General features: G+C 38.9%; 1 protein-coding gene across 1 annotated transcript; it reads right to left on the bottom strand.

Moving 5' to 3' along the window:
- Positions 1 to 6,362: 6,362 nt before the first annotated feature.
- On the bottom strand, positions 6,363 to 12,495 carry skor1a (SKI family transcriptional corepressor 1a). The gene is given in 9 exon segments (XM_034115987.1): positions 6,363 to 6,460; positions 7,735 to 7,800; positions 8,366 to 8,440; positions 8,636 to 8,710; positions 9,633 to 9,695; positions 9,860 to 9,931; positions 10,022 to 10,112; positions 10,743 to 11,624; positions 11,626 to 12,495. Coding segments are annotated over 9 exon segments (2,292 nt in total).

Here is a 12,495-nt window from a genome sequence, read left to right as displayed (position 1 = left end):
TAGCTGCTGTCACATGACTGGGACGCGCTGAGCTCCTGCGTGAACGCGCACACAGAGACAGGGGTGCGTTCAGGTACTCATAAAATGGGTGGGAAAAGCCGTGGCAGAATCTTAGCTTTAAATTATCTTAATTGTTTATTTTTATTTATTTTGGCTTCTTAAGTCTTAGTATATAAATTGTTTAGCGTAATCAGATATAATATTTTTTTACAGTGTTCTTTTAACACATATTAACTCAGTGTCCATTGGCCAATACATATTTATTTTACATATTTATTTATTATTACAATAAACAACATAGTATTTCATTTAAATTCTGTTTTTAGCTCATTTATTCTATTTTACATGTGTATAGTTTACTTCTTACTTCTACTCATTTACCTGCACTATTTTATTTCAATACTATTTATTTTTGCACTATTTGTATTGTTTTATGTCTTATATTATATATATTTATGTTGCACTGTTTGAGGAGCCTGTGATTTTAAATGTTCCTTGCCATAACTATGCACTGTAGCTACTGCGCATATGACAATAAAACCTTTGAATCTTTGAACGCTGACCTGAGGGCCAGGAGATCCTGCTGCTCTGTGGGTTACATCATTCTTTGATAAAAAACAATTTGAATATATATTCATCCAGCCTGTAGTTTAGCTACTGGCACTCTGAATTCATTATTGTCTTGAAGAATAGAATAAGTCTAACACATGCAATAGATCAACTCTTTTTTTTAATTCTAATAGAAAAATCATATATATACATAACGTACATAAATAAAGCATTTGCCTTGGGCTTGTTTTTAAAAATGTACTCAATTGTGCTGCTCGAAGTCACAGAACATTTAAAAAACAATGAAAACATTTGAAGACGTTTCACAGCAACTTCCCTTTCAGTTTTCAGTGGAACTACTGTAGAAGTAGTCCATATGAAAAATCCAGAGTAACATTATGTTTTACAAGTAGGCCTATATGCCCATAATCTGAACAAATAATTTAATAAATAGCATATTTTCTTCAGTCTCCACAAACAAAATCCCACCCACCTCCATTGTGTTGAGCTGAAAACATGGACAAATATACCCAAAGCTATCTGATTAGCTGAATCCTTTCAAATATTAGTTTTCTCTTTTGTAATGATTAACTGCCCCTAGACCTGTCACTCCACATTCCTTTGTCTTTCTTATATACAAAATGTGAACTTCCCTGTTTCACCAGAAAAGCTAAATTTCAAAATCTTTTAGACATAATCCTCCTGTTACACTAGAGCATTTCAATCACAGGAAAGTAATGGCAAGTTTGACAATCAGTATTTTCTTAACACAGACATCACAACGATAGAAAGGCAATAGATATATTATTATATATTATTTAGGAAAAAACTACATTTTGAATCCTGTATATAAGTGCATCTTTAGATTTGATATAGATATCCCAATAATGTCCAATACTTATTTCGGCCAAAATAAGAGTGTAAGGAAAATCTGATATTGTGGCAACTCTTAACTTAAGGTACGTTTCATTTCAAATGTAAAACATTTTAATAACAAAATGTGAAAGAAGAGATGCATCTAATGTTGGACCTGCTGCCATTTTTAGCCGTTGTGAGGAAATATTCTGATGTTGGGCAATCTTTTTAGGCGTCTAAAATATATATTCACATCACTGTCTGACTGTGAATCTCCACATGCACAATCATACTGTTCATTTAGTCTTGCCAGGGGTGTGCTGAGTATAACTAATATGGTGCCTGTCAGGTTACCAAACAAAAAAAATGAGTTTTCTGAAAAATATCTTAATTGTGTAGAAGAATGACAAAGTGCTTCAAACTCCAGATTCAGGAGTCACTAAACCCGCTGAAGTGACTCTGACCTTTGACCCTCCTGTAGATCAATGTCATGTCATTTAATATTAGCTGACTCTGCTGTACTCTTAGCTTTTTGTGTATTTGTATTATTGTGTATAGTTTAATCATTAAAATGTATAAGGTGTTTAATCTGGGTGAGTCAATCTATAATACTTAATTGTGACTCAGATTTCTAATTAGACTAACAAGGCCACCCTTGCCTTTATTATTTTTATTTTTACATCCTTGTCATAAATAAGTAAGCCGTAAAGCAAACAGGGGCCCTGCAGAATTGTTTGTATTATTTGACAATCTTTTGTCAAACCACAATTAATTATTCAACATTTCCTCTACAGTCTCTAGAAATAATGAATGAACCTTTAAATAAATACACAACATAAATTGTTGGAAGAAAATGTAAAGGCATTTTTTGTATGTTATTGGGCAAGGCAAGGCAAGGCTATTTATATAGCACCTTTCAACACAAGGCAATTCAGAGTGATTTACAAAAATGAAAGACATTAAGAAAATGGCATTTAAAAACAGTCATTAAAAAGCAAAGATAATAAAATAAACATTAAAAGAAAAAATACATGAATAAAAGTTTACAGTGCAGTTTAAGATATGAAGAGTTCAATTAAAAGCAGCGGCAAAAAGAAACGTCTTCAGCCTGGATTTAAAAGTTGCAGCGGACCTGCAGGTTTCTGGTAGTTTGTTCCAGATATTTCGAGCATAATAACTGAACGCTGCTTTACCATGTTTAGTTCTGACTCTGGGGACAGAAAGCTGACCAGTCCCTGAAGACCTGAGAGATCTGGATGGTTCATAATTTAGCAGCAGGTCATAAATGTATGTTGGGCCTAAACCCAACTGCAAAGACACCATTAGAGTCTAGTCGAGTCTACTGAAGATAAAAGCATGGACAAGTTTTTCCAAATCCTGCGGGAGAGTTGTGGTGAGATGTGTCTCCAGAACTTACTTTTCTAAAATTATGACGAGACAATTGTCATATAGGGGATTTAATTTAACAGCACTGCCTTCTATATCAGCTTTTAGTACAGTCAGAAAAAAAGGCTAAGAAAAAACAACACAGTGGCTCAATAAACTCAGAGCAAGGGATAGCCAGTAGATGGCGCCCTCTCATTTCAAATAAAGATGCAACTACAATGACGTGAAGTGAGCTCTCAGGTCCTGCTTAGTGTGTAATCAGCCTGCGAAGCATATTTGTTCCTAAGCATTGACATCTTTACTTAGTGTAATGTTTTTTTATACAGAATTCGCCATCACATCAAACACATTAGGCTTCAGGCCCAAATCTATTATCAGATATTGCTTATTTCCTCTGCTATACAAGATATAATCTTTTGACAAACTAGTTACTAGAATCACAGAGGTTTTATTATGTCAGCATGCATCGCTGCCATCTGCTGCTTTGTTGCTGGCCAGTGATGGGACAGGTGTCTGCTCAGTTCACATGTTTATACAAGCAAATGACTGATGATGAGTGCACAATGCAAATACTGAGACACAATATGACCAGCAGCAGGATAAAACATTATTCTTCTTTTAAAATGTTTGATATTACAGTGAATGGATTTAATGTGGGCTTGTGCACTCACTGTGCTGTATCAGGACAGCTCAAATCCACAATGTGTAAACAAAAGCAGGGTTGAAGGATATGGGTAAAATACTAAATTGCAGCCCTGTTTGTGTAATTTTCTATTGCGATATAAAAATATAAAAATATGTGTCATGATATAGAAAATGAATTCAGAAATTCTTCATGGATATAATATACAAAATATTAATTGTTTTTATAAATTGATAATCCCAGTAGTGAACTATTTTTCTCAGATTAAATGCACTTGTTCTTTTTCATATTCTTTATGTATTTATAACACAGAATTTGATATATTGAAAGAAAAATTCATAGTACATTTTATTTTTCTGCTAAAGTTACAAGCCTCTTCTCAGATTATGGTTCTACGTTTAAAAACACGACCAGTTTATCGTTTTTTTACTAGATTCAATGAAACAAACAAGATAAAACATGTAAACAAATCAGTTGCATCTCTACCAGCTACAAGATTATATATAGATATAAACCATTTAGTTCATTGTTTGGTTTGGCAATAAATGCCATAATAAATGTTCCAATGTATTTTGGTTTAGGTAAACTGCTATTGTAGGTACGTACATGCACCATGAAGCACTGTGGGAACATGGGGCACATTTTGAATGAGCTCCCTAAGTCCTACTTTAAATTATAAAGTTGCACGATTATAAAATGATCATGAAATAATGAATGATGCCTGCAGTCAGCTACTTTTAAGGCTTTCTGCCCCCTTAGTGTTCAACTTGTAAAAAGCCTGAAATCCACTGAAATATTTTGCTCATGTATTACTGAACAAATCTACCAGGCTAAGGCCCAGGGGGGCAAGGGGCTTTTGAAACCACAAAGAGACAAATAACAACTAAAAGAGACGCAAATCCACCAGATAAAAATGCAAAAGAGCACAAAGAGACAAGTCATTTTCACAAAAAAAGGGAAAATGACATGGATACAAAATGACCAAATAAAGATGCATTGCGGCTATAGAAGAACCACCCAAATGAGGTGCAGAACAAACATAAAGAGACACACAATTATGCAGAGAGACTCAAAAGATGCACAAAACAACCTGACAAAACTGACCACCAAAAGATGCAATACATCAAAATAGGTGCAAAACAAGAAAAAGGAGATAAAAAAAACGACCACAATAAGAAGCAACAATGACCAAATATAAATAACCACCACAAAGAGACTCATAACCACACTCGGCGGTGTTATTTGGGGCATTTTGGGTCTCTTTAACCTGTGATTCTTTTTCTTGTCTATGAGGATTGGTGGGGTTGGAGGACACTTTTACATGTCTGTGCCCAGGGTCCTATTGTCATATGATCCCTCCATGCTTGTCCCCACATATAATGTTAAAGAGCTAAATGAAAAGCCATTAAAGCAGCCAATCATTCCCACAGCAGTTCAGCGTTGTTCATCTTCACAGGCCTTGTTAGTATTCACAGGGAAGCAGTTCTGCCACGGAGGGCAATTACGTTCACAGAAAATTAACATTCATCGTGTGCCAGTGACATTATGTGAGTATCTCTCTCAGAATGAAGCATCCAGGGACCGAGAGCCGTGTAATCAATATCTATTAGTGCTCCCATCAGAAGAATTAGATTTCACTATTAGATCAGCCTGCTCCCCTGACTCCACGTCAAACTTCATAAGTCGACTGGACATGTCAGGCACTGATGTAGCCGCCTAATGAAAGAGATCATGTTGAACTCAAATACAATAAGGAGGAAATATGATCAGCTCGTGATGTCCTTCTGTACGGAGGCCAGCAGGTGTCAGCCTCACACCAGCAAAGACACACACAAATAAGTGAGGATAAAAGCAGACTTTGGTATTCATATTTTATTAATATTGACATGGGTACATACATTAATGGGAAAATTATTGGTAGATTGTGTCAGAAACAACAAATGAGAGAAAATGAAATGCAGCCACCTGAATGGCAGATTACACACAAGTCATAAAGTGTCTTCTTCGTATAAAAACACCATCAGATGAGAAGAAAAGCTTTTGGTTTTGTCTGTTGTGACTCACAGATTCATTTAATGATAGAAAAACCCTGAAACAGAGAAAATGATATGATCAAATTTGTGTTAAAAGACTCAATCTAAACTGTACATGTTATTTATAAGTGGCTCGACTGTTTTTTAATTATCACTTGTAATGTAACTTGAAAGCTTGTATCTTCAAAGTTTGTGTCACCTTTTATTTTTTTTATGTCAAACCTGAACGCTATTGAAGTAAGTGCTCTTAATAATGTACTATATTTGAAACCTAAGGATTCCTCGTGTTTTAGATAAAAATAATTTGGTATAGGACGACATGGTCAAATTCAGAAATGTTGTCCATTTAAAGTGCTTAACAACATATGCAGTGTTGCAAATAAATAATAATAAATTAAACCAAAGAACAATAAACAACACATATTATGTAAAAACTCAAGACATTCAAAAAGCAAAAAAAGCTAAATAATGAGATACATTTTTAACTTAATATCACAATTATACGAGCCATTGCACATCGTCACGTGATATAGATATTTATATGTATATAGTGTTGTTTTTTCTTTTCAGAGAGGCTAATCAGCAGACCACTTTGATTCAGAGAGACTCCTTGGTTTGAGCTTTGCAGTGTCAGATCAACAATCCTTTGACTCATAGCACAAAATGAACTCCATTTTAAGATCTCCTTTACTCCAGAGTTCAGTTTTTTGGAGAGGTCGCAGCCAGTCCCTTCTCTGAGTCTTCGCTCAAGTGCTAACATCAGAGGTGCATCTATACAGCAGGTTGGTAATCCTTGGGTTACGGTTGTGAAGTGAACACATGACAGCTCTCGAGAAGAACACGTGTTTATTTATTTTTTGGCTGTGCTGGGGTCAGTTGCAGGGTGGTGCCGGGCTCTAGGGAGGCAGCAGCGGAGGTTTGAAGGTGCAGGCTCCGGTACACTGCCGGGGGGTGAGCATCTTGCAGGAGAAATGGTGAAGGGCGTCGTGAGCTTCTGGGGAGGAACAAGTCCATCAGTTAGAACAGCAGACAAACACACTGATAATTCTTCAATTTACAGATTAACACAGTACTAACGTGCACTTTTAAACAGTCTCTACGGGTCAGGAAGAGATCTGTGCTCTAACATAATTCCAATGTAATTGATGGACATACAAATCCAAAACCCCTTGCTCTGTGTTAATGTACTTTTTAGGTTGAGCCGAAGTTTATTGGAGACTGCAGCAGTTTGAGATCAATCCCAGCCCCAGCAGCTAACATTTCAATACAACATGTGCACACTGTCATGGCCAACGGTGTGTGAATGTGTGTGGATTTTAGATTCCTTGAGCAGGCATGAATGAGTGTGAAAGGATGAATGAGGACTTGTATATGGAAAGTGCTTTGAGGATAAAGCGCTATTTTAATTCACCATATTAACTTGGAATCTTCCATAAAATGTCCCCTGTTTGATTTCATTAGCCAGGTGTTATGTACATTTCAATCACATTTTAGGAAATTGGAAGCATGATATATGAATGTATGTAAATATTAGGAGTTCGTTCATCAGAGATAAACAGATGGTGATGCTAATTTCAGTTTGGTGCCAGAGGAAGAGGACACAATGAGATGACGTGATTAAAGAGCAAGAGTCAAACCTTAAAATGTTAAAAACATACACAAATGTGGCCTTTAAAAATGCTTTTGTAATCTCTTCATTGAACTTTTAAGTTACATGCTTCATACATCATGATTTACTAATGCATGTTGTTAAATAAAGCTTTTAATATTGTAATTCTTATAAGCTTTTTCAACTCAAGACAAGTGTAAAAAACCTATACAAAAAACCACAAACACACTTATAGACTGAGATTTCTTGCTATTGATAAATTAGGTACATTTTGTATAGGACAACAACTTTGGAAGATTGAAAGACACTTTATTAGACTCATTTCTCATTTGAAGCATTACATTTGCTTTCTTTTCTAAATTATATTTGCACAGAACAAGGATTGTGGATTTCCTCATCTCTCTTATGAAAGTGCTTTCAGACCCCTCCCCATTCACAATGAACAGAAGGATAATTTATAGCTAGAAACAGTAGAAAATGTACGCAAATATGGGCATGTGAGTGTGGTTTTAAGAAAGCTTTTGATAAAACAAAACGGTGTCTGACTGTAAATATGGATTGAAGGGGAAAAAAATAAAATGTGATATAAAAAAAGGAGCACTTGCATATTTATGTTTGTGTAAGGTTTCTTGTTTCTCTTTTGGACCATATCAAATTACCTTTTAGCTTCTGCTGTATTGCATAACGAGCCTTTCTCTCTTGGTCCAACTCGCTGCACAAAGTGTCTATCCAAGAATAAAATAATGGTCAAAAAAAGGTATAAAAAGAAAAAATAGAAGAAAATGTGAGCTGCTGCGTTGCATCTGCAGTCGATGTTCTCCGTTTGCCCTTATGGTATTTAGAGTGACCCCTCCGTGTACTTGAACCTTGTATTTAAACAACTGTAACATTAAACCAATCCTTTAACGGCTGGCATTAGTTGCTGTCTACTGCATGTAACCGATACAGCACTACATAATGGTCTGTCTTTTCAATTTTCCAGAGCATGATTTAGGAGAAAATAACCCTTGCAAACAAAACAATGTGGTTTCAGTTTCACCTTCTGATATCTAATAATGTACTCAACTGCTGGAGAAAGAAAATATGGAGTTAAGAAAAAGGGTGGAGAGAAATGGCCAATGTCTCAATATGCAAGTGTCACTTTTCCTTTATTTTTTTAGTTCAGAAGCTAGTTGGTTCAGATTGATTTATATAGCCTTGATTATTTTCCCCATAAACTTAAAGAGCATTGATCTACATCCGTTTTACAGTCATAATCTATTGAGGCACAAAGAATAGAGAGAGACAAACCTCGAACAATCTGCAGCTGCTGGACCATTTCCTCTCTGTAGGACAGCTCACGCTTCATTTGATCCTGAAAATTATCTGAAGAGTACCGAAGGCCACATCAGAATGAAATCTCTGACATTGTGATACATACAAGACATATTCCTGGATACAAAAGGACACAATACAACTAGCTCTTTTCCTAACATTTATGCTGCAAGCACAGGGTTAAAGATCCAAATAAGAGGCCAAACAAACAAACATCTCTGTGGCTTCCACTAACTTTTTTCCTACCTTTTAAATGCTGGAATTCTCTCTCCAACTTTTTCCTCAACTCCACTTGTTCCACAAGCTGCTTCTGCAATTCCTCTGCAAAGCCAGAAGCCAAAAATGTGTCAATTTCAAGACCAACTTATTTTCATCTGCTGCAAGGAAATGTAATTATTCATCCTAAAACACTGGAACACACCCCATCAGCACCTAAAGGACTTCTGAATAACAAGCAGGAAAATGGTGCAATAAGAAATCATGCCCAATAATGCAAATAACCACCAATCACAACACCGATTTATGCAAAAATCCCCAAAAAATAAAACAAAAAAAACGTTTTACTTCTCAATCCTCATGGTAAGATTTATGTCAGGCCAGTACACCGGCTTCAGGTGCGTTTACATCCCTGGTAACAACCATTTCACCGCTTTGCTCTCGCTCGCTGCCACAGTAATTGCCATGCATTGCCTGGAGCTTGAGACGATAATAATGGAGTCCCAGGGTTTTTCCAAGCGTTGTAAAATAATTAGCTGCCGTGCCTCGGGGTTATGGCTCTGTTCGTTAAAATATTAATAGCCTCTAAACGATTTCCTCTTACAATAATAAGTCAAAACTCCCACATCTCGTGATTAAGTGGTTAACAACTATGGAAACACTTTAGGCCCACAAAATGTAAATTCACATTTGGATTTTGGCACGTCATCTTTAGCGAGCCGTGGGCATTTAGCTGCATTTAAATGAGCGATAATTCAATGTTTAATATTAATGTAAAATATATATTTTACTTTTGATAATTAAACAACTATGGACGCAGGGTGGGTTAAATGTGGGTTTATAAATCCAGAAATGCACCTTAAATCGCAATTAACTACTTATTTAGGATCAAAATTAGAAAGATTTGCTGGCTTACCTAAAACTGTTTTTATTAGTTAATTTATCAAAACATGAATAATTTGTGATGATAATTATCGTCACCTGCTACACATGTCTTCTCTTTTTGATTCTGAAAACAGCCTCCTACCTTTAGCCATGTTCTCCAGATCTCTTTCATGCACGCTGATATCGATGCGTAAAGCGCCATCGGCTGCACAAAAACAATAAAAAACATAAACTTAACCTACCAATAAGTGATCTGTGCAACACACATATTGTAAAAGCCTTCTGATGACATAGAAAGCAGCTCAAATGTAAGAACATGTTGATAAAAAATTAAATAAATTAAGAATAATAAACAGACTAATAACAAACCTTGTCTGTCCTTCTGCTCCTGATAGGGAGTTGTGATGCGTTGGTGGTGTATTTCAGACACGTGGTGAGCACCTTAACATAAAGACGAATTTTAAATTAAAAGAGACGCAAAACAGACTTATTTGCATAAAAAACCAAAGCATCAATTGGTGCAATAATTACCGTTGGATCTGCGGGGGCTGCTCGAGTGTTTGGACGAAAACGACGAAGGCTCATTCAGAAGCACGTGGCCGTCCTTTTCATGAGCGTACACCTGTAAGAGGTGGACAATCGTGTTTAATAACGCAGACCAATTATATGTCATTTACTGCAGTTCTTCACATAATTGAGGCCCTTTTTTTCTTCAAAAAACCAGCATCCCTGTAATTCGTTGTGAAGATGTTGAAGGTTCTGCATTTAAAAAAAACTGATTTGGCGATATAATATGTCTTATTATTGAACTGACACAGATTTTAAATAGGAATAACTCAACAATTAAATCGTGGATTATACTTTGAAGACCCCAATTAAGAAGTGATGAATCCTCCAAATAGTGCAAATTGATTTGAAAACCTCCAAAAGTGCAAATTAATAAATTACCTCTTTTTTTGGGTAAACTTTCTTTCACTGATTTGAGAGGCAAACATCACCGTTTTGCGTTGTTCAGCGATACTTCAGCAGGGCAGTTTTTGGTTTTCCAAACATAAGGTCCCATGTTAAGCTTTATTCTTATTATTATTAATGCCTATCAAATATAATGTTTTTTCAAATTTTAGGCAAATTGCTCCTGATCACATTTTTATCAGCTGCCTCTCTTCTCTAAAATATGTTCATATTATCCACAAGTGTGATTGTTCAATTTCCCCCAAGGGGATCATTAAAGTTTCATTTAATCTAATCTTACTTCATGAAGAGGAGAGCCATTACGCATCCGTCTGTCCTCATCTGATGAGCCAGAGTGCACGGAGTCCTCCGGTGATGCTGCTGCTGCTCCGGGGCTCGAAGCTTCCGGTTGCTCCGGGCTCTCCTCAGCAGCCGAGGGGACCCGGTCCGGGACAGGTGAGGGAACTTGGTCCGCACCTGGCGAGATGTGGATCGGCTCCTCCTCATCTTGTCCCCGGTTGGACTCCACATCCACGTCCAGGTCGTCATCGTCGTCCACAACGCTGTCTCTGTCCGGTGAGACGGATCTGTAACTGGAGCTCTCGCTGATAAAATCCGGGGACAGGTAACCGGGGCGCGCACCGTAACTGTCCCGGTTGCCGTAGAGTTTGGCGATGGTCTCTGCGTCTTTCACAACAGGTCGAAAGGCCGAAATGTAGCTAATTTTCCTCTGGGGGGTCTCGTCCCCGGACTTGTCATCGTCGTTCCTAGTGGAGGAGGACTGTGAGCTGGAGCAGCGCTCCCCGCCATCCTGCTGATGGTGCGGGTGGTGGTTGGTGTCTTTGGTTGTGTTGGCGCCCCGGTCGCTTTGGTCCGATAAGTCGAGCTCAGCCTGCCGGACGCCTGGCAGCTCTGGAAGAGTTTTGGGTGGAGACCCCGAGTAGGGTGGCATGGCTAGGCCGCCAGCTGTAGGCCAAAACATGGGGAAAGCAGGGTAGAGGGCGTCCTTAGCGCCAGGCCAAAACACACCAGAGACACTGGTTTTGTTTGCATCTGGCAAACCGTCGCTCTTTTTCGGACACAGTCCATAGCTGGGGAAGCCATAGGGGTGGTGGGGGAACAGAGGTGGGGGGATTTTCTGAAGCATGCCAAAGCTCTTGCTGGGCACCGGGATGACTGGGTAGGGTCCGTGCGCCGCTCGCCAAGCTCAGGTTATTTCCCTGATTCTCTTCGCAGCGTAACGTTTTGTGAGGAATCTCAGGGGAGCTGGTTTGGGCCAGGCTGGACGAGGCCTGCGATTTCATTGACGAGTGCATCCCCGACCCACTCATGGGCAGAATCCTCTTTCTACTCCCCCCGTTGAACATGGCCTTTACATCCTCCCACGCGTGGTGAATATCGTCATTCTGTTTTTTGTCCGTCAGTTTCAGGTGGCGCCTCCACGAGTTGAAGTTGGCCGCGTCCGGCTGCAGGTACTTGGACTCTGGGGTGCGATGAGAGTGGAAAATGAATTTATTTGGGGAGAAATACATGTTGCAAAAGCTGCACTTAATGCACTTTGCTCTGGAGCTGTTGTATCTGGCCGGTATGAAGCTACCCCTGGAGCCCCAGGCGCAGTCATGAATCACGTCAAATGCGAAATTTTCCGGTAGCTTTGGGGGACTGTGCGCCCCAAGGAAGGACTTGCAGAGCCTCTCTGCCTCCCGTTTGGTGATCATGCCGCAGCGCCGGGAGGAGATGGGCATGGCCCCCGCACGCCGCAGGAGCTCCAGCTGCACGGGGGTGCACTGCACACACGTGATGCCCAACGCGACCCGGCGGTTGTGTATCTCATTGTAGCTGTAGTTTTTCAGCAGGGTGTTGGAAATCTGCGCCAGGCAGAGCCTCTCTTTCCCGTCTATGACCAGACATACGATGGGCACCCCATACAGGGCGGTCTCGCTCACTTGGTTGGGTTTGAGGGAGCTGGAGAAGCTCGGGGCGTCATGCTTCGAAACTGGGGAAGAGCTGGCGTCCCGTCCCGCGTCTCGAAGCTGTCCGGGCATCGACTCCAT

Source organism: Trematomus bernacchii, unplaced genomic scaffold (genome assembly GCF_902827165.1).
Source record: "Trematomus bernacchii unplaced genomic scaffold, fTreBer1.1, whole genome shotgun sequence".
Lineage (NCBI taxonomy): Eukaryota > Metazoa > Chordata > Actinopteri > Perciformes > Nototheniidae > Trematomus > Trematomus bernacchii.
This window is presented reverse-complemented; position numbering and strand designations above follow the sequence as displayed.